General features: G+C 33.2%; 4 protein-coding genes across 5 annotated transcripts; 2 read left to right on the top strand and 2 right to left on the bottom strand.

Moving 5' to 3' along the window:
* Positions 213-7,186, top strand: LOC109355285 (glucomannan 4-beta-mannosyltransferase 2-like). Its single transcript, XM_019598356.1, has 9 exons — positions 213-881; positions 1,019-1,117; positions 1,467-1,719; positions 3,188-3,298; positions 3,397-3,533; positions 4,004-4,117; positions 4,222-4,421; positions 4,512-4,724; positions 6,628-7,186. Exons 1-9 carry the CDS (start codon positions 552-554, stop codon positions 6,779-6,781), a joined length of 1,611 nt encoding a protein of 536 aa, XP_019453901.1. The 5' UTR covers positions 213-551; the 3' UTR covers positions 6,782-7,186.
* LOC109355284 (splicing factor U2af small subunit B-like) lies at positions 9,128-11,543 on the top strand. 2 transcript variants are annotated; one of them, XM_019598354.1, is made up of 3 exons: positions 9,128-9,754; positions 9,923-10,346; positions 10,462-11,543. In XM_019598354.1, the coding sequence occupies exons 1-2, from the start codon at positions 9,222-9,224 to the stop codon at positions 10,305-10,307; spliced, it is 918 nt and encodes a 305-aa protein (XP_019453899.1). In that variant the 5' UTR covers positions 9,128-9,221; the 3' UTR covers positions 10,308-10,346; positions 10,462-11,543. The 2 variants fall into 2 exon arrangements, with proteins under 2 accessions (XP_019453899.1, XP_019453900.1); XM_019598355.1 differs by having other exon boundaries at positions 9,129-9,754; positions 11,204-11,543.
* LOC109354154 (histone deacetylase HDT1-like) lies at positions 12,810-15,222 on the bottom strand. Its single transcript, XM_019596505.1, has 9 exons — positions 15,119-15,222; positions 14,909-14,985; positions 14,603-14,808; positions 14,469-14,497; positions 14,338-14,376; positions 14,084-14,259; positions 13,710-13,799; positions 13,520-13,610; positions 12,810-13,247 (listed from the first exon to the last, which is right to left on the bottom strand). The coding sequence occupies exons 1-9, from the start codon at positions 15,141-15,143 to the stop codon at positions 13,162-13,164; spliced, it is 819 nt and encodes a 272-aa protein (XP_019452050.1). The 5' UTR covers positions 15,144-15,222; the 3' UTR covers positions 12,810-13,161.
* Positions 24,527-25,514, bottom strand: LOC109354093. Its single transcript, XM_019596450.1, has 2 exons — positions 24,806-25,514; positions 24,527-24,663 (listed from the first exon to the last, which is right to left on the bottom strand). Exons 1-2 carry the CDS (start codon positions 25,411-25,413, stop codon positions 24,660-24,662), a joined length of 612 nt encoding a protein of 203 aa, XP_019451995.1. The 5' UTR covers positions 25,414-25,514; the 3' UTR covers positions 24,527-24,659.

Raw genomic sequence — 26,504 nt, 5'->3', positions numbered from 1 at the left:
GTTAGCTTTCAAATTATATCTTGTAATCTTTCAGTTATTGTATCAACAATTTTACATCCAGCAAAAAGAGATTGTAATACTCTATACATGAGAATTGTGAAAATGGAAAATAATAATAATAATAGAAATAAAGATACGGTTGGAAGAAAATCTAACTATAAAGCAACCCCGCTATCTCTGCATCTATTGCAATTTTCACAGTCTCTCACTCACAACACTCTTGAATGCTTCACTTCTTCTCTGTCTCTCTGCGATAGAAAGAAAGAGAAGAAAAACGAAGCATTCTTTGGCTATTGTTGGTATTAGCAGTGTAGAAAGTAGTGTGCTTTTCTACATTCTATATCTGGGAAGAGAGAGATCTGAAATATTGAGTACCTTTCCATCTTAGTTTCCAAACAAATAAAAGTTTCAATCTTTGTGTCCAAATCAACAACCCCATTTGTTCCAAATCATATATAAAAAGGGTTGTCTCTCTATATCTCATTACTCTTTGTGTGCTAGTTTTTACTTTTGTGAGAGAAGTGAGTTTCAAATTTGACCAATTACCAAAAATGGGTGAATCAGAACCCAAGTTTTTCATACCAGAAGCAATTCATGGTGTGAGTACTGATCTATTTGCACAGGTTCAGATGATTTGGGATTTGATAAAAGCACCATTGATAGTGCCTATGCTGAATGCTGGAGTGGTTATATGCTTAGTCATGGCCCTTATGCTTTTCTTTGAGAGGCTCTATATGGGTATTGTCATTGTCCTTGTTAAGCTCTTTTGGAAGAAACCAGAACAAAGATATAGGTATGAGCCAATCCAAGATGATGTTGAAGTAGGAAGCTCCAATTTCCCTGTGGTTCTGATTCAAATTCCAATGTTTAATGAAAAAGAGGTACTAATAGTAGTAGAATAGATTCTATTGGTTTTTTGTATGGTTGTGTTATTGGATTATACTATTTGCCTAGTGATTATTTCTTCATGGATTTATACAAAAAGAGTGAACTTTGAAATTTGTGCTTATTATTTCAGGTGTACAAGGTGTCCATTGGTGCAGCTTGTGGGCTTTCATGGCCTTCAGACCGTCTCGTAATCCAAGTCCTAGATGATTCTACTGACCTTGCCATTAAGGTAGTGTATATTTTTCATTATCAAATCTTGATATTTTTCAATTTTAAACTAAGGTTTGCATTTTTGCATAACACTTTGATATGAGGCTTAACTTTGAGATTCACTGCTATACCATGTATACATTCCTTTTCTTATTCAATATATGATTTCAAGTCCCAATAGAAGAAATTCTTTCCAAGTGCCACTTTTCATTATTTCAATTTCCAAAGCATACAGTATCATGTGTCAACACATGTACTCATTAAAATTTCTTCTACTTTATATTAAATTTTAATTTGAATCCTACCAAGTAATTTATTACTAGCATTAAAATGTTATCACAAATTAAAACCTGGTTTGGTTTTTGCAGCAATTGGTGGAGATGGAATGTCAAAGATGGGCAAGTAAAGGACTAAACATAACATACCAAATAAGAGAGAATAGAACAGGTTACAAAGCAGGTGCCTTAAAAGAAGGACTAAAACGTAGCTATGTGAAACACTGTGAGTACGTGGCTATCTTTGATGCAGATTTCAGGCCAGAGCCAGATTTTCTGAGGCGTGCAATTCCCTTCTTAGTTGGAAATCCTGACATTGCTCTTGTTCAAGCTCGATGGAGATTTGGTAACCCAACTACCATTTTTTTAATGCTATGCTTTACTCTACTATTACTTATGCTACTAATTTATTTTACATCACTCATTACTACACCTTGGTTTTATTTTAACACTCATTTTGACTCCACCAAACTTTTTAGTTTTTTACTTGCTCAATTTCTCTACTTTCATAGTGTCGGTGGCATCTCATTTTCCAATTTTTTTAGTTAAAATCTTTTGTAGATTTTTTCTTTCTTTTATTTTATATAAATTGATGTAGATTGGACTTTTGCTTTCCCATTTTGTCCTTGTTTGACCTGTGCTACCCCACGAAAAAATGCCCTACAATCACGGGTGGGGACCACTAACGACCTCCTTGTGAAACTTGTTGAGCCCACCCAAAAGGAGTGTTATAATAAATTAAAGTGTAAACTATACTCAGCACCCTAAATATTTAGCTTAATAAATAATTATATTCATTACAAATATCTCTTACCGTAATGCCATATATGTATTAATATAAATTAGTGGGAAGTTGTTTTGCTTTGAAGGAGAAATAATACCATATATACATTCACTAAACATCAGGTATTAGTCTATTACATCCTAATTTACTCTTAATAAAATAAAAAGTGAAAGATTGTAGATAGCAAGAAACAAATAAAACCACCTAACTCCAACTAGTGTCTGTAGCTATAATTTTATTTATATTTTGTAATACAATTCATACAAAAAAATATAATGTGCTTAGCTCAATGCAATTGTTAAGTTAGGTGATACCAAAAGGATTGAAATGAAGATGAAAAGAGTGGGAATTGTTTGGCAAAGAAAATGGTGTGTGGGTGTAAAATTTGTCATTTAAGGACTCCAACCAAAGTTCTCTAAATCAAGCAAACCCACTTCCCACGTGCCTTTGCAGTATTATTTTGGGTTTTAGATAAAATATAATAACTTTCTCACTTGTCTTAGTACCATGTGCTGTGATGGTGCATCTTACCACTTACTTGCCGACACTACCATTTCTCTTCCCCTCTATTTCGTCACTTCATCACATAAAAAAAACTTACCTAGGAATTTTATTTCAGTAAATTAAATCCGTATCCGTACGATTTAGCTTAATTATTTTATTTAAAATATTATAATAACCTTCTATTAGCTGAGTGTACCCCGAGGTCAGAGTTAAATAAATGTATATAATTATATTACCATTACCATAATTTTTATATTAGAATTCTTCTTATTTCCAATTCCATGTGAATATTGTCACGTGCGTGTGTGAGGGCCACATGTGACCTTTGCTTATATTGTACCCTTCACCGTAGCGGTATTGGGTCATTTTTAGTGCAATTGTGTACTTTCTGACAAAAGTTAAAAACTTATGTCATTTTAATTTTATTTTAACTTTCTGCTATTGTACTTTTTTTCATGATCTATTGATAAAACTGAACATGAAGAAGTAGACATAAATTATTGAGAGTTAGTTAATTTTGTTACAGTGAATTCGGATGAGTGTTTGTTGACCAGAATGCAAGAGATGTCATTGGATTACCATTTCACAGTAGAACAAGAAGTTGGGTCAGCCACTCATGCTTTCTTTGGTTTCAACGGTATTTCATTTACTTTATACTATTATTCTAACATGTCCGACTATCTATTTATATGTTCTTTAACTCATCCACTTTTATATCGGATGCTAATAATTCAGGGACAGCGGGTGTTTGGAGACTAGCTGCAATCAGTGAAGCAGGAGGGTGGAAAGACAGAACAACAGTGGAAGATATGGACCTTGCTGTTCGTGCCAGTCTTAGGGGATGGAAATTTGTATACCTTGGAGACCTCCAGGTTAATATTCTTTCTACCTACAAACTTAATTAGTTTTATAATAAATGCATCAAAATGGTCTTTTTTAATGTCAAATTTTGTCATCAAATTCACCCAATTTAATGCTTATAATTAACATGATAGTGTAGGAAAATTTTGCTGGTTTTTTGTAGAAGGACCAACTTATGTATGACATTTCTGTTTCCAGGTGTTAACTGTTATGTTTTTGGCAAATCTTTCTTGAACATTGAATTAGGACACAATCATATGATGTCTCTTTGCCTTTTCGATATAACTTTGAATAATTAGACTCTGTATTGCGCATTACAGTAAAAGGGGATAAGATGGTTTTGCTTATTCTAAGTATGATTTGTATGACATTTATTAGAGAATAAAATATCTCCTCCAACTACAAAATTCATGACATGTGTCCTATTTTTACGTCTGTTAGTAAGATTGGTTGTTTTTAATCGGAAACATAAACTTTATAGGCTAAAAGTGAGCTTCCAAGTACTTTGAGAGCCTTCAGATTCCAGCAGCACAGATGGTCTTGTGGACCGGCTAATCTGTTCCGCAAAATGGTGATGGAGATAATAAGGAACAAGGTTAGTCTTTTCAATCATATAACTCAGATACTGAGGAAGAAAAAGGAACTTGCTCACATTTTCATATATTTTGATGCTCTCTTTTTATGTACACAAATCTGCAGAGAGTGAGGTTCTGGAAGAAAGTATATGTTATATACAGCTTCTTCTTTGTTCGTAAGATCATAGCCCATATGGTCACCTTCTTCTTCTATTGTGTGGTGCTTCCCCTTACAATTTTGGTCCCTGAAGTTCATGTTCCAATATGGGGAGCTGTTTATATTCCTTCCATCATCACCATTCTCAATTCAGTTGGAACACCAAGGTCTGATTATTTGTTCTTCTCTCTACTTGCCATATGATGTTCTTACACAATTCATTAATTTGTTCTAAAAGCTATGTGGAACTTTGACAGGTCAATACATCTCTTGTTCTATTGGATCCTTTTTGAGAATGTGATGTCTTTGCACAGAACCAAAGCTACCTTAATAGGTCTTTTTGAAGCTGGGAGAGTCAATGAATGGGTTGTTACTGAAAAACTTGGGGACTCTGTCAATAATAATAAAAAAGATGCTGCCAAGAAGACTAATGTCAAAGCCCCTAAGAAAAGATCCAAGTTTTTTGAAAGGTTAGTTTTATATATATTTTGCTTCAGAACAAATCATTGTAGCTGTATTTACTATGTAGTATTATATTTTTAAGATCTGCATCTCTATTGTCACATACACACTGGCATCATGAAGGACACAGGTTCTAGATTGTGTGGATAATAGTTTAATGATTTCAAGGAAATGATACATGGCACTCTGAATTATTGGTGGCTTCAAGTTATTAATTTGTTTTGTTTTTTCATCTTTTTACTAGTTAAGATTCTTTGAGTGGTAAACAATTATAATGACAGCAAAGGACTTGGAAATCTATATTCTTCCAAGTTCTTTTTAATTCCCTTTCCAAGTATGCAGCATGCTACTTAATCAAAACGTTTCTGCCACATGCACATGAGAGAATATTTTAGAAAGCCACATGCACATGAGAGAATATTTTAGAAAGCCACATGCACATGAGAGAATATTTTAGAAAGCCACATGCACATGAGAGAATATTTTAGAAAGCCATCATGACATGTGTCCTATTTTTACGTCTGTTAGTAAGATTGGTTGTTTTTAATCGGAAACATAAACTTTATAGGCTAAAAGTGAGCTTCCAAGTACTTTGAGAGCCTTCAGATTCCAGCAGCACAGATGGTCTTGTGGACCGGCTAATCTGTTCCGCAAAATGGTGATGGAGATAATAAGGAACAAGGTTAGTCTTTTCAATCATATAACTCAGATACTGAGGAAGAAAAAGGAACTTGCTCACATTTTCATATATTTTGATGCTCTCTTTTTATGTACACAAATCTGCAGAGAGTGAGGTTCTGGAAGAAAGTATATGTTATATACAGCTTCTTCTTTGTTCGTAAGATCATAGCCCATATGGTCACCTTCTTCTTCTATTGTGTGGTGCTTCCCCTTACAATTTTGGTCCCTGAAGTTCATGTTCCAATATGGGGAGCTGTTTATATTCCTTCCATCATCACCATTCTCAATTCAGTTGGAACACCAAGGTCTGATTATTTGTTCTTCTCTCTACTTGCCATATGATGTTCTTACACAATTCATTAATTTGTTCTAAAAGCTATGTGGAACTTTGACAGGTCAATACATCTCTTGTTCTATTGGATCCTTTTTGAGAATGTGATGTCTTTGCACAGAACCAAAGCTACCTTAATAGGTCTTTTTGAAGCTGGGAGAGTCAATGAATGGGTTGTTACTGAAAAACTTGGGGACTCTGTCAATAATAATAAAAAAGATGCTGCCAAGAAGACTAATGTCAAAGCCCCTAAGAAAAGATCCAAGTTTTTTGAAAGGTTAGTTTTATATATATTTTGCTTCAGAACAAATCATTGTAGCTGTATTTACTATGTAGTATTATATTTTTAAGATCTGCATCTCTATTGTCACATACACACTGGCATCATGAAGGACACAGGTTCTAGATTGTGTGGATAATAGTTTAATGATTTCAAGGAAATGATACATGGCACTCTGAATTATTGGTGGCTTCAAGTTATTAATTTGTTTTGTTTTTTCATCTTTTTACTAGTTAAGATTCTTTGAGTGGTAAACAATTATAATGACAGCAAAGGACTTGGAAATCTATATTCTTCCAAGTTCTTTTTAATTCCCTTTCCAAGTATGCAGCATGCTACTTAATCAAAACGTTTCTGCCACATGCACATGAGAGAATATTTTAGAAAGCCACATGCACATGAGAGAATATTTTAGAAAGCCATGAATTGAAATTATGATAGAATGCACCAAAACTATATAATTCCAAGGTTAATCTAAAACAGAAATTGTAATATACTTTATGCCTTGAACCAAATAATAGTTAAGTGCTGACTTACATTATTTTGAAGTATTATCTATTACTTAGGATGTCTTAAATTTTCTCATGTTTTCTTTTCCTTCTTGTTTGAACATGACCAGGCTGAACTTATTGGAGCTGGGATTTGCAGCCTTCCTCTTCATCTGTGGTTGCTATGATTTTGTTCATGGGAAACACAACTACTTTATCTATCTCTTCCTTCAGACCATATCTTTCTTAATTGTAGGATTTGGCTATGTTGGCACCATAGTCTAAGGTTGCTTGAGCCAACATGAGTTACTTAAGTTTCATCGATGCTGTGTCCATATCTTTCTAGTTTCTCCTCTACAAAATAAATAAAGGGGGGTCGATTTCTTACGGCGACTATGAAGCATTATACCAAATCTGCAACAGCTAATTTAGACAGATCTTATTCATTTTGGAAAGAGGAGTTCTTTCTAAAATTTCATTATCATCATTCAAGAAGATCTAAACAAACCACAGGCAGAAGGATGTTATTATCAGAATGTCATTTCAAGTGTTTAAGTACAAGCAAGAAGATCTACCAAAAGAAAATATTTAAGTTAGAGTCTGAGGCAACAAGTAGATAGTGTGGTTTTGTTTTCATAGATTGCTTTGTGAGATTATATAGTTATATATTTCATGGGTCCTTTATTTGTTCTGGTAGATAAAAGCTGCAGTTCTAATTCATGTTATTTGACCTTTTCCCTAAGGAATGAATTTAATAATTGGTTTTAATCTGAAGTTCTAATAATATGCTCAACTTCTATTAGTGATTTTTCTCCCTGGCCTAGATTTTCTAAAATTGTTCATAAGTTTAACCCAGCAATTGTTTCAAGTTATTTGGTTACAAAGATTGCCAATTATGCAGCTCTCTCTAACAGACTCTGCCTCTGTTCTATGCCCAAGTTCCAGTGTATGGTTTTAAGTACACGTACCATGCTTGATTTATTTATAATTTTCGTTTTTTAAGTCACTATCTTATTGTTTCTGAACCTTCCGACAAGAAAACAACCAATTGCATAATTTCAGAAGTCACTTTCAATAGTTAAAGAAAAGCATGGGATTCCATATTTCAGTATTTGTTCACAGCTTCTTTGCCTTAAGAAAAAGAACACTAGGATAAGACATCACATGTAGTAGAGCATGTGCTGTTTGTTGTATTCTCTAAAACACACTATCAATCATAATTTCATCTAATCAGTAGACTTTTTGATGCAACCACACAATATTCTTAAGCCAAATGTCTTTTACTGCAAAAGGTTCAATTATAACCCTATCACAACCTTGCTTCACAATGTTTTTTTAAGGCATGGTGATCTTCTTGTGACAGCAGTAAAGTACACTAAAAGATTAAAAAAGATCAAAGTAACCTTTTTTGGGAACACTTTCATGTTTTCTCTCATGCCTTGTGCCCAATCATATGTGCTAATCTGTGATGACAACAATCATGAATTGTCATTTTCATTACTTAAAAGCAAAAGTGTCATGATCTGTGCAACATTTTTACTTATTTTAATATCAATTTAACTTCCTGTCTAATTTTATTAGCGCAGTAAAATTTGTAGGCACATGCAATCCTAGCACTAATATAATAAGGTGGGTGGCAACAAATTAATTTCTTCAGATCATTGGAATGGCCAATATACTTTTTACCCATCAGTTAAAAAGGTATAACACAATGATTGTTCTTTCTATGTGATGTTTTATATTAGCAGGACAAGTTTTTGGTTAAAACAACCACCAAAGTTTATATCTTTGTTCAATGTCATCAAATTCCCTCACTTCTATTGTATAGTTTTACTATTTGAATACAGCAACAGATCTTACAATCCTAGTACCCTTCTCCTACAATGAGATGCTCTATTGCTACCGTAGGACTTGTACACCTTCACCACATTTGATGACATAGCTCAATATGAACCATTCAAATTTTTTTTGTTAATAACAAGGGTACCCGTTTCCCTATGGGTAAGGAACTACTCTCATTCTGGGTGCGTGATTGTCATTGACAACAAGTATTATTATCAGGAATCGAACATTTGACATTTTGTTGAATTGACTAGCGGGACCTTACACCCCTAAATTAACACGTTAATATATAAACCCTTCAATTGAAAAAGTCATTTGAAATAAATTGTGAAGGATGTAATTGAAATAATTTGCCAATGATGTATTGAAATGGTGGACCTTACACACTAAATTAACACGTTTACAATATCATCTATATTCATATTTAATTATTATTGGCTGGTCAAAAAAGTAATTGAAATAAATTATGAATGATGCGCTGACTGTGTATAAATATTTATAATAATAATACATGTTTATTACACTCTAAAAATAAATTAAAAAATTTCAGTTGAATTCAATTATTTTGAAAACATAGGTTTCACACAAAATATCTTTTAATATTGCTTAAACCGATAACAGACTAAACTCATTTGATGTGATAGCTTTGCTTTTAGCATGAACACATCGGGGCATTAGATTGAAGAGTCCATCACATAATTGGGCTTACAATGAGCTTTATTAGGCCCAACAAAGCCTAGTAACGAAGCAAGTAGAAGGTCCTAGAACAAAAAACAAAACGTAATCATAACAGGTAGTAGTGTATTAGTGTATTATGTATTTCATCACCTCTTCCATTGAATCAGAATAAAAATCAAAACCCTAATCGGAATCCATTGAATCAATGGCGGAGCATTTAGCATCAATATTCGGAACAGAGAAGGACAGAGTAAACTGTCCATTCTACTTCAAAATCGGCGCGTGTAGACACGGCGATCGGTGTTCTCGTCTCCACACAAAACCTACCATAAGCCCAACCCTTCTTCTCTCAAACATGTACCAGCGCCCTGACATGATAACTCCCGGCGTTGACGTTAATGGAAAACCAATCGATCCTCGTAAAATTGAGGAACATTTTGAAGATTTCTATCAGGATCTGTTCGATGAACTCAACAAATACGGTAAACTTGAGAGTCTCAATGTTTGTGATAATCTCGCTGATCATATGGTTGGTAATGTTTATGTTCAGTTTCGAGAGGAAGAACATGCTGCTAATGCACTTAATAATCTTACTGGAAGATTTTATGCTGGGAGGCCTATTATTGTTGATTTCTCTCCTGTTACTGATTTTCGTGAAGCTACTTGTAGACAGTATGATGAGAATTGTTGCAACCGTGGCGGTTATTGTAATTTTATGCATTTGAAAAGGATTAGCAGGTATTGTAGATATAACGTATTCCATGGTTGATGTACTGTGTAAATGAAGTGTTAGAATGTGATGTGATATGAAGTGTGGCTTCAATTCTATAATAATACTGCCTTGAACTTTTCATTTGTGCATCCAATGAAAAAGTTTTGATTTATTTTATATATGGTTTTGCTCAGGGATTTGAGGCGACAATTGTTTGGGAGCCATCACCGCAGCAGGCATAGCCGAAGCAGGAGTAGGAGCAGGAGTCCTTACAGGCACCGGAGCTATGAGGACCGGTCTCATCGTAGTCATAGAAGGTATGATGATAGGGACTATGTTGAGAGTCGTAATAGGAAACAGAAGACCATGAGCCCTGAACATCAGAGAGCAAGAAGTCGAAGTCCTGGTGGAAAGAGGAATCGTAGCCCGGTCAGAGATGGCAGTGAAGAGAGACGTGCTCGAATTGAGCAATGGAACAGGGAGAGAGACGAGCGGGTGAATCCAACTGAGGTTGATACTGAGAGAAAGGAGCATGATAACAATAACTGCATGCACAATGGGAATGAACAACAACCTTAGAATGGAGGATATGGATACTGATCTTTTTATGTTATTCTGGTTTGTGTCCTCTTTCTTTTTCTCTGAATGTTGTTAGTCTTAGGAAAAAGATTTTATTCTAGAGTAAACCACCCACTAAATAAATATAGCTTACCACGCATTTTCCAATGTGCAGGGTGTACAGGTGCACTGTTCTGTCATATGGAATGTGTTTCCTTCTACTCCCCCTTTTATTTTCCACACATGATGCTTGATTGTTTGTAATTGCTTGTTCTGCTTCATATGATAGTTTCCCCTATAGGTTTCTTAACTGAATTTGACGACTTTTCATATTTTCCCAACATGGTCAAAATTGGTTTTGATTAACTGATAGGATGTGTGTTGCTAGGAGTGCTCTTGTTTGCATTTCATGTAGGAAGCTCCGCAGAAAAAGAAATCGGAAAACCCGTGATTCTACAAATTTCTATACTCTAAATAATAATATTTTTCCAATTTTGTCATTCCTGTATATTTCTCAATTCTGGTTAACATGCAAGGGCCCTTTCCTATAAATAATAACTATAGGCTTGTGAGCTACTATAATGTGTACCTGTTTTACCATTTTCTCTAAGACACTGTTTCCCTTTTTACAAGTGTGTTGATATTACCATTCAGTGGATTATGTATGCTTGTTACCATGGTTGAGTTGCACTTGTGCTTGCATTATTTTACAGTCAGGAAAACTGATCAGCACCATACATGAAGACTTGTGAACGACCAATTTCAATGGTTCTGTATGGCTTTCTGTTTTCAATGAGCTTTACTTTAACCTTCAAATTTGAAGACGTTGTGTTATGAGTTTTGCAGGTTCAGGTATCCTTCCTTCTAGGAATCGAGTTATTGATTTAATTGTAGTTTACTGTGGAATTTGTGTACAGGTTTTCTCGTGCGCTTTTGCAACAGACTGTTTTAGTGGGATCTTTCAGGTTACTTTTTGGTGCTCTTCAAAAGCATTTACAGATAGCAAGCAACCGTGTTTGGATGGATTAGTAGGTGAGATGTCGATTTTCTTGTCAGTGCAGGCAAATAGTGACAGTGGTATTTTATGTGTATCTGGTAAGCATATTAATTCGGATGCTTTCTTCTTATGTAAGCCTTAGATAACTACTGGAGACTTGCGTTCAAACCTAGTTAGTAGTATCTTTGGATTGTAATATTTATATTCTGAGGAGCCTTGAACATTTCAAACATTGTCTTTGCATTTAAACTAATTGTTGAGTTGGATTAGTACCGTACAAGAAGCAGTTGATATCAATAGAAGTTGTTTCATTTGTGATCTTTATCAAAGTTTGGGAAAGAATAAAAGGAAACTGAGCTTTAAGTAGGAAATTAGGGAGCTTTAACATGGTTTTTATTCTTTAGCCTAAGGATTTGAATTGCACCGGATCCAAACTCTGAAATAAATCTGGGACAAATATGATTTGGGGAATCAGTTTGACATTTAAAATAAGAGGTAAGACTCGGCGGAACAACTTTATGCCTGAATGTTATGAGTTTAATTCTAGAGAATAAGGTTGCATATATTTATCATCTTCAGAATTCCTCCAGCCTCCATTTTAATGATTTAACACACATTTTAGCTTCCCCAACCTTTTTTTTACCTAATAGTTGTACCTAAAGGTCAGGAAACAAATATATTTCTTCCCTACCTAAAAATGTGTGCCTAATTTTTTTATACCTAATAGATGTACTTTAAGGTCAGATTAAAGTGTGTATCTTGTCTTACTGGGGAGGCTCACGCTGTGAAGGGAGAAACTATTATCTACCGGGAATCGCCAAACCTGACAAAATTAAACCTATTCATCCTTTCCTTAGTTTCATGCATCGTTTCTGTTTGCAAAATCCTTGTTCCATTACTTTGGGAAGGTTTGGTCAAGGTTGCTGGCAATGTTATTATTAATAAGAAGGATAATTTTTATCTCTATTTTCTTATAATTCTTACCTCACCAAAAAGCTAAAAAATCACTAGATTTTCAATTGACAGTGGGCAGAGGGTATTCAGTAAAAATTTTAAACTTATTTCACATCATAATCATCAATTTTAAAGAAATCCAATAATTTGAATCAGTGAGTATATCTAAACTATTATATTTCCTTAAAATTGATAGCTACAATAAAAATTAAGTTTAAAAAACTTATTCTTGGAGTAAGTAGATACTCATTCCACCAAATAGGTTAAGCAGTCACATCAGATATGAGCGCATATTGTTTTGAAATTTTACATTTAGGTCCCCAAGGATTTTTTGGAAAACAGCAAATGTTATTAAAATAAAACAAAAATTAAAACCCATCGAATAGAACAACAGGCACTACATTCAACAAAGTGCATTGAAGTTGTAGAATTTCATGTGATTGTACATTTGTACTCCAAGAAGAGGCAGCAACTTTCACAGCGTTTTTAAGATGTAAAAATATAGGGACAACTTCAAACTTAATTTTTTTTAAAATCAAAATATCCTTCACGTGTTTCCCATAGCTCAAAATACCATATAAGAAGGTAAACACATTGAATGACTGAAAAACAAAATTAAAACGCTGCAATTTTAATATATAGGGACAAATTAAAACGCTGCCTATCAGTGTCTAACACTACTTCCAAACCAAGTCATGCGTTCAACTTCACTCTTTCACCCTAAACCGACTCTGACTATAACTACAGAGAAAGTGAATAAGGTAACTAATGCAATATCAGTGGCAGCCACATAGCTTTTTTATGTTGTTCCAAAACACTTTTGAAGGTGAAAGACCTGGCCAAGCCAAAAAAAATAAGCCAATACTCATAATCCATCTTATAATCATACCGTTTGCAACTTTTGCATGAAAATTGTACACAAATTTAGGAGCGTTGTCCTTTCTTGTTGGAATTCTTTCCACCCTTCTTCACAGGGTGAGGAGAAGCTGTATGCAAGCTTTTCTTACCACCTGTAAGACAAATTGAATCAAATTTTACCCGCGTCAATAAAAAAGAACGGCATGTCAAATGTATGATTTTCTATGACTAGGTATAACATAAGACCAACATGATTAGATCAATCAACAACGTAAAGTAAGAAAGCATTAGTATAGACTTAGCGGTAAGCACTAAACCAAGCATTCAAGAAGCATGAGCTTGTTCAATTTGTTATATATGGAAACAGAAGACCTGAGGAGGAAACTGATACGAATGCAATGCAACGTATAAATCATAGACTAACCGTTGTTCTCAGGAGTAGCATTTTTAGCTTTCTTGATAGAAACTGGATTTTTGGATGCAGATCCATTGGGTCTCTTCTTGCCCTGATCCACCTTTTTAAAACAAAGTCATATATAAGAGCTTGCAAACACCCATCACAAAACCATAATACATTATATGACAAAACAAAAGAATAGCTGCAATACCATTACCTTCTTAAGAGGGGTCTCTTCATCATCTTCAGATTCATCTTCATCTTCATCACTGTCACTATCATCATCAATATCACTATCATCATCCATCTGCAGTGATCAGTGCCAAAATGTTACCAAACAATAAATTATAAATCATTGAATAACAGCAAGTAAAATCAAATATATTTCTCATTGAAGACCAACTGCAATGGTTCACATCATCAAACAGAGTCTTAAACAAACATGGAAGTACTACGAAAACAAACTTCTGCAAAGAGATCTTGTTTAATCATTTTGTACACAAGGAATTACAAAAAGTAAATCTTCACATTTTCGAGATAGAATAATAATTTGCATCGGAGAGTGAGTTACCACAAAAGTGAGTAAAATACCTCATCAGAGCTTCCAAAATCATCTTCGTCATCAGAATCGTCGTCGTCATCAGATTCATCTGCTTCATCTTTCTTTGGAACAGCAATCTTGGCTTGTTTTGCAGATGCACCAATTGAGACTGGAGGTCTCTTAGATTCAACAACCTTTATATCGTCACCATTTTTTTCAAGTTTTCCTGAAAAGAAGATGGTCATCGAGCACTTATTATAATGTGTAAAACCAACAAAATTTCACATTAAGAGAAAATGTATACCATCATCTTTGTTCAAAATCGGTAGATCTTCATCACTATCTGTACAAATAATACAAAATGCAACAATGATTGAGCAACGGACTTAACGAAAGTATCATTAACAGGGTAAAGAGAAAATGATTAATCCTCACCAGAAAAGTCAGAAACACTATTAAAGTCACTGGTATAACAGGGAACATAGCAGAAGTTAAGGGATAATAAAATATTTAGTAAAAATTAAGACCTCTAAACACATTTGGAATGAAAAAGATTGTGTCAAGGATACTTTTCAACTTTGTATCCACTAAAATAAACACTCGAATTTTTCGAATTATGCGAAAGCTCAAACTCCGAGTGCAGAAATAAATCTACAGAGAGTTGAGGAATATCATTCCTAATCAATGTTCCCAAAACAAACTTTCGTTCACCAACTTTCAAATACAGAACCACAGGTTCATTTGCTTTGTCTTTCTTTGACTCGCCCAACGCAATCTGAAGGCAAAATATGACAATTTTTTATAGCTAAAATCAGCAATAACATGATAGAATAAATAATCACAAAATTTCTAACGTGGGAAAGAAATTATCTAACTTGAGAAAGGTGAATGGTTTCGCCAAGTAGATCATTTCTGTCAACTTTAACCGCTTGTCCTACCTTTACCTCAACGCCTAAATTTCAAACAAATAAGATCACAGAGCCATTAAAATTCACAAATAAAGAGCAAAATAATTAGTAAATAGAATTATGATTTTGGAATGAAAAGAATCGAAAAGTAAGAAAAGGAGAGAGAAAGTAAGATACCCCAAAACTCCATTGGTCCAGCCATAATGAGAGATGGAAGCAAGGTTCAGGTGAAGAGTGAGTCGATTCGGTTATGATGAAAATTTGGGGTTTAAGGGTTTAACATAAATATATTCCGACAATTCCCTGCTAGAACCTGTGTTTTCTTTTACTCTTCTTCTAATGGGCCTAAAAACTCTTCTGTGACACATTTTAAATGGGCTTTCATTGAGTATAAATTTTTGGATAATTTATATTACTAAAGTAAATTATACTAATATTTCTTGAGTTTCAATGAAATTATACAAATCAATTTTCTACCTTGTGGTTCACTATTATTTATTATATTTTTATTAACTAAAAGAAGTAAAGAAGGGAAAAAGAGGTTTACAAAAATTTAGTTGCAACATTTAGAATGCCAAGGGTAAGTATGGAATTATATATGAAGCATCAGCACATTTTTTTAAGAGATGTTTTTATATTCAATATCCCATCTTAGATGTCCAATTTAAAACTATATATCCATTGACTTAGAAACTTAACCGACACCCTCTCCTACAGATTTCTCCTTTTTTCTCAAACGGATTTGAGCTGAGCTATTTTAGAAACAGGATTTGTGTGGGTTTAGGAACATGTTAACAAACAGGATTTGACTTGAGAAGTAGTGTCACTAATATATACATAGATCATTTATTCTAAATAATGTTTCATTCTCTGTTCCATTCTAATAAGATATTGTAACATGATAAAAGAAATTTTTTAGAAACAAAAAATAATAATAACTTACATTCTAATGGCCCAAGATAAAAAATTAGAAACCACATGAGACATGTAATCTTTCTTCTCCTAACCTAATGGAAATATGTTCTTTGCACATTTCAGGTGTCTAACATCTTTCACATGTTAAGGTATATGTGCCAAAATAAAAGTATTGAAATGGTCAGGTGTGCATGCAAATAGGCAAATTCACTTTATATGATACACATTGAGTGAAAAATTACGATTTTGGTATACCTTTTAGAAAATTATAAATCTGGTGTAAATTTTCCTGAAATCGGCAATGGAAATGTCAATTTCATTTTTTTTTCTGACTCCCCCCAAAATCGGCAATAGGGAGAGTTTTATTTAGTTCTAATTTTTTTTCTCTCTCCCCTAAATCAACACTGGGGGAGTTTTATATTTTTTCTCTCCCCCCTAAATCGGCAATCAGGGGGAGGTTTATATTTTTTCCTCTATTCCCCCTAAATCGACAATGGTTTTTTAATTGTTTTTCTCTCTCCCCAAAATCGGCAATGGGAGGAGCTTTATTATTAATTTTAGGGTTTAGTTTTTTCAAGCCCTAACCCTAACAACATACAACACAATAGTTTTTTCCAACCCTAACAACACACAACACTATAATGAAATATTTTTTTCCAACTCTAATATTATTCAAAAAAACAAAATATTACACTATTAAATTTTTAATTTGTTAAATCCCAGAAAACTTTAATGACGTCTGTGTGATGAAGTGCCACTTGGAGGTGGTGGTCTCCTTCTTGGCGGTTGAAATTGTTGTTCATTCCGCTGCAAGATTCTCCCTATACCACATGTCTCCAACTGTGGCTCCTCCTCATCTGAATCATCTTCATCTTAATCAACATCCTCAACCACAACTTCGTCATCAGTATGTTGTATACCAAAAATGTTTATAGATGGCATAATAAGACGATAATATTGTTGAGAATCGTATGTCGACAATGATGTACTTGAAGTAGTAGCAAACATTGATGGTAGTGAGATTTGAGAATTTGATGATAAATAATTGTATGAATAATTATAATTTGTGAACCCATACGGTTGTTGTTGTTGAAGAGTAATTGATGAAGTATGTCCTTGAGAATGACTATCTTTCCAGGTATATGATAATGATGAGTAGGAAGAGCTTCATCAATGTGGGTAGAGTATGCATTGAGGTATAGTTCAATCAATGCTCCCATCATTTCATGACCAGATGATAAGACGTCACATAAAGATTGTGTGAGATTTATAAGTGAAGTTGGAGGACGACTCTGATCACAAATTCTTTATGCATATGTGTAATAAATTTTTTAGAGAAAATTAGAAGTAAATAATATGATTAAAGATAAAGTTTAATTTATAAAAAAGTTACCATTCTATCAGAGTGTGCTCAATCTCCAGATATGTATCTTCTATTCCTTTTTAAGTATCACCGCATATACTCAGAGTAGTGGTTCAAAGGCAGGCTATTTGCGGGTAAACCATCGACCACATAATTATCCCAATTATTCCATATTTGAATCCAGCAACAATGCTTATGTGACCAGTCACAACCAGTTTTGCCACGTAAGTTAACTTTATGAATTTTTTCAAATTCACTGGATCTTGTGAAATTGGTTTACCAAAACCAAATTGCCTCAAAACCAAATTGCCTCATAACCGGACCAGTAGGGTGTCATTCCACAATTGCAAAACAGATTAGTGACACAGATGATCGGCTTCCGAGATGTTTGGCAGGAAAGACAGTTGGTAATATGACATCCACCGAAACTGGTAATAATGTTACTAAAAAAGTTAATATATAAAATATTCAAACATAAATATACAAACAAAATGAAAGTTTGGCTTATTATTTCTACATAAAAACATACAAACATAAATAATATACATTTCTACATAAAATATACAAATATAAATATATCTGATCAACGCGCATACAGTCAAACATTGTATGTATGATATTAAAAGCATGTCCATGGATGTTGGTGGTGATTAAATATTGTGACCACCTATTATTAATCCTTGTTAGTTAGTAAAAAAAATTGAATCACTTTTCTTAATTAAAATTTTATATATAATGATAAAACTAATATATATTTTTTGACCAATGGAAAATAAAGTATTGTTGGGTCGCACGGTCTTGGTGCAAGATTTTCAATGTGATCATATGACCATGATTGAAGAAGTAGTAGACATCCTCCAATATCTTTTTGATCACTAATTATTGTTGCACGACATAGTCCACGATAAAGACAAGTCAATACAGTTGAGCCTCAACTGCATTGAAATGTCTTCGTTAAGTCCTCAAGCAATGGGAGATACATAAGGTGGACTCGGTTACCTGATGTATCTGGCATGAGAAATCCACCGATCATTCTTAGAATAATGCTCTAGCGTGTTGTCCAATAACAACTTCATTAGCATTCTGAGGGAGATCACGAAACGTCCTCTCAAATCAAGTGAGTTTCACACTCTGCCCCATTAATTCGTTACCTACTGGAACAACACCCAATAACTGGATACAAAGTGTTTCCCTATCCATACTTGTCACTCCGGTAACATCTTCTCCTTCTATCGGAATGCCCAGTTGATAAGCCACATCCTCAAGAGTGACGGTGGCCTCTCCACATGGAAAATGGAAAGTATGTATTTCTGGTCTTCATCTCTCGATCAATACTAATAGTAGATAATTGTTGATTTTTACTGCTCGAAGTGTCAACAAGTTACCAAAAGTAGTGTTGCGGATAACTTACAACACTGATTCAGAAGGTAGTGATTGTCAGAAACAAGATCTAGACCGAAAAACACATTCAATGTCATTCCACACATTTTTTTGATATATGGTCATTTTGCATTGTAAGTAGTGAAGTGTCAATTTGCCCTGGATTAAGGTACTCTGTTAGAAACTGTGTATATGTGAAGAAAGTGTGAACAAAGTATGAAGAAGGTGTGAATAAAGTTTGAAGAAAGTATGAAGAGTAGATGTGAGTTAGTGAAATCTACATGCCAATATTTATAATGAATGTGAGTGAGTGAAATGTATATTCAAGTGTAAGATGTTTTATTTTTTTAATAGTGAGTGTGAGTGGGTGATTGTGGCTTGCCGTTGGAAAACAATACAAAGAAATCGACAACCTCTTTGTCGATTTTTAAGTGAGTAATAAAATCCACCAAAATCTTCCATCCATTGACGATTTTTGTGTAAGTAGAATATAAAATACACATCAAAATCATCCACCCCATTGACGATTTTTGTGTAAGTAAAATACACATCAAAATCGTCCACCCCATTGACTGTGCAATGAATTGTCGTTGGTCATTCATTGACTTCAAGAATCTCTGCCACAATAAAGAACTTTGAATGAGTTTTAATAAGTTTCAATGATGGAATCTCTACCACAAAAATTACATTGAAACAATGATAAAATCTTTATCAACTACCCCCTTCAATGCATTGAAACAATTTAAATATATGGTCATTCAATGAGGGAATCTCTGCATCACACTCTTCATGCATTGTCACTCACTATTTTCTCTACACCACACTCTTCATGCATTGTCACTCACTATTTTATCTGCACCACACTCTTCATGCATTGTCACTCACTATTTTCACTCACTATTCTTTGTATGCATTGTCAATCAATCTTTGTTTGTATTCACTTATTCATTCAATGAGGGAATCTCTGCATTTGTTTGCTTTCACTATTTTCACTCACTATTTTCTGCATGCATTGTCACTCACTATGACCACACTTTTTGTTTGTATTCATTCATTCAGTCTTTGACCACACGTATATATATTGTAATGAATAGTTATAATGCATTCAAGTTAATGCATAGTTATAGTATATAGTTATAGAATATATATGGGATAATATATTTAGTTACATTATATAGTTATATTATATATATTTTATAGTCTATTTATTTATAGTATATAGTTATAGTATATATATTGTATAATATATTTAGTTATAGTATATATAATATATTAAGTATCTCCACTACACACAATTGAGAGCAGATGTTATAGATCAATAGAATTACATTGTAAAAGTCAGATTAAAATATAAACTACTCTTGGGAATGTTGCCTATAACTCTCCCCCAGTTCTCTAGATCGCAATGGACATATCTTCCTGTTATGCCCTTCGGTTCTACACCATCCACATTTTTTAAGTTGTTCACCTTCAACTTCATCCATTTCATTGTGAATGTGTGCAATCTTTGGTCTTCCACTTCTTTTCCTACGCATAACATGATTCAGAATGAATATTGGACCTGAATAAGGAGGCCAATATTCTTCATTATCAATTGGTTGAAACTCATATCCATAGACCTTCTGGAGATTATCTAGCCGATAAATTGGTGAGATAAATTGGTTGCAGTCTAAATTTAAAGAAGCGCATGTTGCAATAGCATGAGAGCATGACAATCTTAATGATTGAAATTCTTTATAGTCACACCAATTGTCGACAAGTTTCACTGTATACAACCTCACTTGGCGACCAACAGTTCTAGATACAACTTCAACTTCAAAGACTCTAGTATCTCGTTAAAAATTTCGAACTAGTTGATATGTAGACTTTTGTTGATTTTCTTTAATCATCTTTGTTAAGTCTTCGCAATATACATGCCCTGCCATAATCATGTTATATGCTTCATTTCGATGTTCATTGAACCATTGATTTAGCATGTAGTATGTTGCTCTGACAAGGACAGTGATAGAAAGAGCTCTAGATCCTTCCAGAACACAATTTATGCATTCTGCAAGATTAGTAGTCATGTGACCATATCGTCTTCCTTCATCATATGCCTGACTCTATTTCTCTTTTGGAATCTGGTCCAACCATGCTCCAACGCTCAGATTTTTTGACACAACAAATTCAACATTCGCTGAACCGTGGTTGCATCAACTCATAACCTACAAAATCAATACAAACCTATTAATATCCATATATAATAATATTTCTAAAATTTAAAAATATAAATAACACATACCCATTTCTAAAACTTTGTCTTTCAGATCAGAATCTCGGAATTCCTTATTGAAATTACTAGCAAGATGACGAATACAATAAACTGATTCTACACTAGACCATCGTGTCAGCTCACATCGGAGTGCAGCTAATAAACTTGTCCCCCTATATGATATAATACACATGTTTGGTTGAGGGATAACATAATTCTTAAGGTTGTAAAAGAACCACTCACAAGCTTCTTTCATCTCTCATTCAAGAATGGCAAAGGCAACTGGAAATACACGTATGTTTCCATATTGTGAACTTGCTATTAGCAATGTTCTAGTTTATTTCCCAGTAAAAAATGTCTCATCCACTTGTAGGATTGGTTTACAATATGCAAACCCTTCAACACATGGTTTGAAAGTCCAAAATATTCTATCGAGAATGATTCGACTTGGGTCTTCCATGTCATCTACAATTTGGTGACGTGTTTCATATTTTACAATTGTGTCGGGAAAAAGATATTGTAGAGCATTCATCCAACGTGGTAAATTATTATATTATCCTTCCCAATCACCATAAATTTCGGCCAAGGCCATTTGTTTTGCAGTCCACGCCTTTCTATATGTGACTGTATAACCAAAGCGACTAACAACCTCCTTCGCTAGTGCCTTAACTGGTATACTCGGATCTACATATACTAAATTAACAACAATGTCTGAAATGAATGATGAATTTAATTTACTATGATCTTGGGAAACTAACATAGATACACAAGTGTGTGTTCCACTAATTTTCCTAATCTCCTAATAATTGCGCTTAACGTTATAAGAAGTGCGAATTCGCCACTAACATCCTGCACCAAAATGTTTACATTTGACAACGTATCTGTCCGGTCTAGACTCTGCAATAACATAGTCGAACGAATTTTTTATATGAAATTCTCTAATTGCATTTATTGTGGCTTCTTTAGATTCAAATTGCGTATCAATAAACAAATCATTATCAATAATATCCGTTAAACCAGTGGTATGTCCAAAATCACGACTAACTTCAGAATTTGTGTTCAAGAAAAATGATGATGGAGTAGTATATGTCATACTACGAGATGAACCATCATCAAACTGAATGTAATAATTGAATGATATACATTTAACAATTAATAACATTAAAACATATAAACTTACAATTTAATACCCTGAATCTATGTGGAGTTAAGACTTGAATATTAAAATAGGTTAATCAATAAAATAAAATTAGAATTGTTGTTGGAAAATGTAAGAAACTATATTGCCAATTTAACTACATAAAATTAATGTTGGCCCACATTTAATTTATAATGTTACAATGTTAGGTAGGTTACTTTCTAGCTCCCAAACCATCATCATATAAATTCTACCTTGTTGACCTAAGACATTCTTTTAAAAAAATGGTGTATTCATATATATTATTTTTGAATATTTGTATATATTCATTTCTACACCCTCGAAATCTAGCTACAGATAGAAACTGGGTGATTCCTTGTGGAACCTCCCATTCCATTAGCCTGGAGTCGGCCATTTAACCTCAACAAGATTTGTTAGATATTTCTTCATGATTGATGAAATATTAATACTTTAATCTTGAATCTCATGATTCTCACACATTATATATAAAACAAAGGATACAAAAGTCATACATGAATCTCTGAATTTATGTTCTCTGATATATTCCTTTGATATATATTTTGAGAGAGTTTTGATATAATGATATTCCTCAACCAAATCCTGAATTCCTTTTAGAACCTTCATTATCTCTAATGGGGAGAAGTGAAAACTATTTGTGATTTGGTGTATTAGGAACCATAACCGTCTCTTACATGTTAACTTATAGAGTTCTCATTATCCCCTATAGGCCAACCGTTTGAGTATCCACTCATTAAGCTCATATTCGTTATCATTTTCAGAAGTCTTATAGGTTGTTAGTAATTAAATCACTTGTTTTGTAACCCAAAAATAAATAGTCGATATAATTGTATTAAATATATGGTACTCACCTTAATTAGAAATTATGAATTTCTAACAGGATTATCTTCTCAAATAGTATGGTTGAGGAGAGTCATACTTCTCTGGATGGAGAGAGAAGTACTATACAAAACAATAAAAAAACAAAATGAATTATGATTATATTCTTCTACTTATACTTGCAAAGATATTTTAATCTCTACTCAGTTGAGATAACAGTCAAGACTTCACTATTCAAATTGGATAAAGGCTAAAAAAATATTGAATAATAATAAATCATTAGTTGGTTAATTATTATGTTAATAAAAGTTGTTGAAGGAAAATATAAGAGAAACATGTCTAGCATACTTCATGTCATTTTTAATTCTTAGATAACAAGAGAAATATAAATAGCCTAGTTTCCCTACAAATAAAATATAAATACTGTAAAAATATACTCTTTCCTTTCCATATATTTTGTTGTTTAATGTTAATATATATTCTGAACGATCACTAAGGAGTATTATATTTTGATTCAAACACTCATATTTATTTCCTCACAAGAAAAAGTAGGATTGACCAAATGCTAAATGATATGAAATAGGAAGAGCAATAGGTGCATTCTGCCTTTTACTCTTTTTAATCCAAAATAGTGAATGACATAGGAGAACAAAACTCTTTACTTGTACATGATGGAATAAAGACTTCGATAAGAGGGGATCCGTTAGAAGCTACATAAGCTCTTATTGTATGAGGTGTTTGGTGTGTGCCAGATAATTATTATATTGATGTGTAGTTTTAGTATTCATGATACATGATAGTATAAAAAACTTTTACTTTGTCAATTCATACATTATTTTCTCAATTATTAACACAATAATATCAAGTACCTTCGTTTAAAAGAGAGTAAGTTCAGTTAGTGGACCTATCAGGCATGAAGTTAAAATCCTCAAGTTCAAATTTCCATTCGGAAGATTGTTGGCACCCTTTAAAAAATGTATCTACTAATAATGTTAAAATTTGTTATATTATCTATTATTTATATTTAATTATCATTAATTTTCAAACAAATATAATACAAAATGAATAATATACTGACTATATATAAATTTTTATAATGATAGTGTATAAATATTATACTTATATTATATATACAAAAATATCATTAACTTCAAAATCGTTTTTTCCAACAAAAAAATTGTTGGACGCCCAATCCTACATTTCACCCAACCATTGTGCCCATTGTCCCCTTACTTCCATGGTGCTAATTCCAAATATCTATAATATTGTTATATGTAATAAGTTAAAATCATGCATTATCATTGTCACTCATAATTTAAGCACCTTTTCTTCCCCATGTAAGGGCTACTAGGCTACCATAAACTCAAAACTATTTAGTTGGTAAAAAACAACAAGTATGAAAAGCATCAACCATGAAAACACCTCACAAATCACAGCATTGATTATCATTTTCTAAAGTAAAGAAAGGAAACTGAGGAGGGGAAACACTACCAATACACCATTATCAACTATAGAACTATTTCTTGTCTTGAATCGTGTCATTAAATGTGTTATTAGTTATGATTGATTAGAAATATATCTTACTACAATTAATGACATGAAGTGATATAAATTATGAGAAAATAAATTTGTTCCAATTAACTGGAGTAAACATAAATCGAACTATTGTCCTATTTTGAGGAAGAAGCATGTATTATTCAAATTCGGTTCGAAATCCAATTCAACAATTTCAGCAGCGGCACCACTCAAGCATGTTCGATACTTTCGATTTATATTTTCCATGCCTACGTAAAAGCTACTACTGTAGCCATCATTAACTTCAAAAGCGAAAAATATTATAATATTAAAAAAATGTCCTGAAAACTGTGTCAGTAACCACACGCTACAATACGAGATGTCGTTTTTATCATGAATCTTTTTTTTTTGAATAAAAAATAAAATAAAAAAATAGGTTTTTACCGTCGTCGTTTATTGGTATTGGAGGTTGACAACGGTCTCTGCTTGCGTTTCAATGGCTCCACCACCGAGTCTCTATACCGATGCGGCAACACACGATTCCTCGTTCTCCCACTCCTCAACTCGTAACTCAGTACCCTTTTCTCTTCCTCCGAGTTTGACTCGTCTTTTTCTGATATCACTTTCGCCGCTTCAATAAGCAAATCAATGGAATTACTATCTCCGAATGACGACGCCGTTTCCACTTTGCTACCCTCGTTTCCCTTTCTATCTTCTTCAGATTCTGATTCCACGTCAGCAATTTCATTGTTTTGAATCCCAAAGATTTGAACTTGGTTATCAGTACCCTGTGAAACTTCAACGCTCTTTTCTTCAACAGCGTAAGCCTTAGTTTCTTCTCCATCTTGATTGATGATAAAAGATTCAGATTCTCCACTCTCCGTGGTAGAATAGATACTCACATTCAAATCAATATCAATCCCTTTGCTGTTGTTGGGAAAAGTCGAAGAATTTGGTTGATTGGTGGGTTGAATTGATGTAATTGTGTGGAGAATCTTGAAGAGACACATTTGGGATTTGGAACAATTGAGGTTGTGATAAGAAGAAACCATTGAATTTGACGATAAGGGTTTCTTTTATCCAATCTGCACGACGATCAAAGAGTATTTCAAAGAGAAGAAAACAAGTGACAGTGATGATAATGAGTAGCAAAAGAAAGGAAGCTTTTTTAGGGAAAACAATTAATCAGTCAAAAATAGATAAAGAACAATGAATCAGTTTTAGTATTTCTTAATTTCTTTCTATATATCAACCTAATTATTAATTTATGTATCAAAAATACCTAATTATTAATTTTGTTACAATTAAATTAAAATAATTAAGAAAATATATACATCTTATCAACACCAAGCAAAAATATAGTTAAAAATTGGAGGGAATTTACTTAATCTAAGAATAAGTTAAAAGTTATTTAACATTTTAGTCATACATTCTATAAAAATCTTATATGTATATCAAATTTCTATCTATGATTAAGATAATTTATTTTCATATATAGAAAGTAGGAAAAAAGTTTATGTGTATGAAAAAAATTATAGGTTAATCTTAGAAGAGAAATTATAATTTTATAATATAAACATCAGCTAAGCAACTCTATAAAATATTTGTGAATGATGATGTTTGGGTATTGTAAGATTGTATTTTATGAAGTTGTGGCCTCTAATGGAGTGCAGACTCAGTCACTAGTCAGGATTGTCTTGGAGTGAGAAATATATAAAAAGTAAAAGAAAACACAATATAAATCTTCAATATATAATGATACAAGGCTTCTATTCTTAAATTGGGAAGTAAAAACAACAATCTCATACAGAGAGGAATATGATTCCATGAGGACTGTTTCCATTCTTGCCATGCGACACGTGGCTCGATGGGATTACTAATTGAATTGAAAGGTCATGGCATACCTGAAATGGGATCACTTATGTCAAAATGAGTGTATCTCTGTATCTTAACTAATGAGATTTTTATAAATAAAGTAAAAATGTTATTTTATATTTTTAAAGTTTTTCTTTTTAATTAAGTGTCATTTTTTTCATTAGATGAGAACAGTAAATGAGTGAGAGAGGAATAGACACAGATGATCTCTTTCGTGCCCAACTCCACCTGCATGCACAAACAAGCTGCATCTTCCTTTGTCTGCTAT

The sequence above is a fragment of the Lupinus angustifolius genome, chromosome LG08 (assembly GCF_001865875.1).
Source record: "Lupinus angustifolius cultivar Tanjil chromosome LG08, LupAngTanjil_v1.0, whole genome shotgun sequence".
Classification (NCBI taxonomy): Eukaryota; Viridiplantae; Streptophyta; class Magnoliopsida; order Fabales; family Fabaceae; genus Lupinus; species Lupinus angustifolius.
This window is presented reverse-complemented; position numbering and strand designations above follow the sequence as displayed.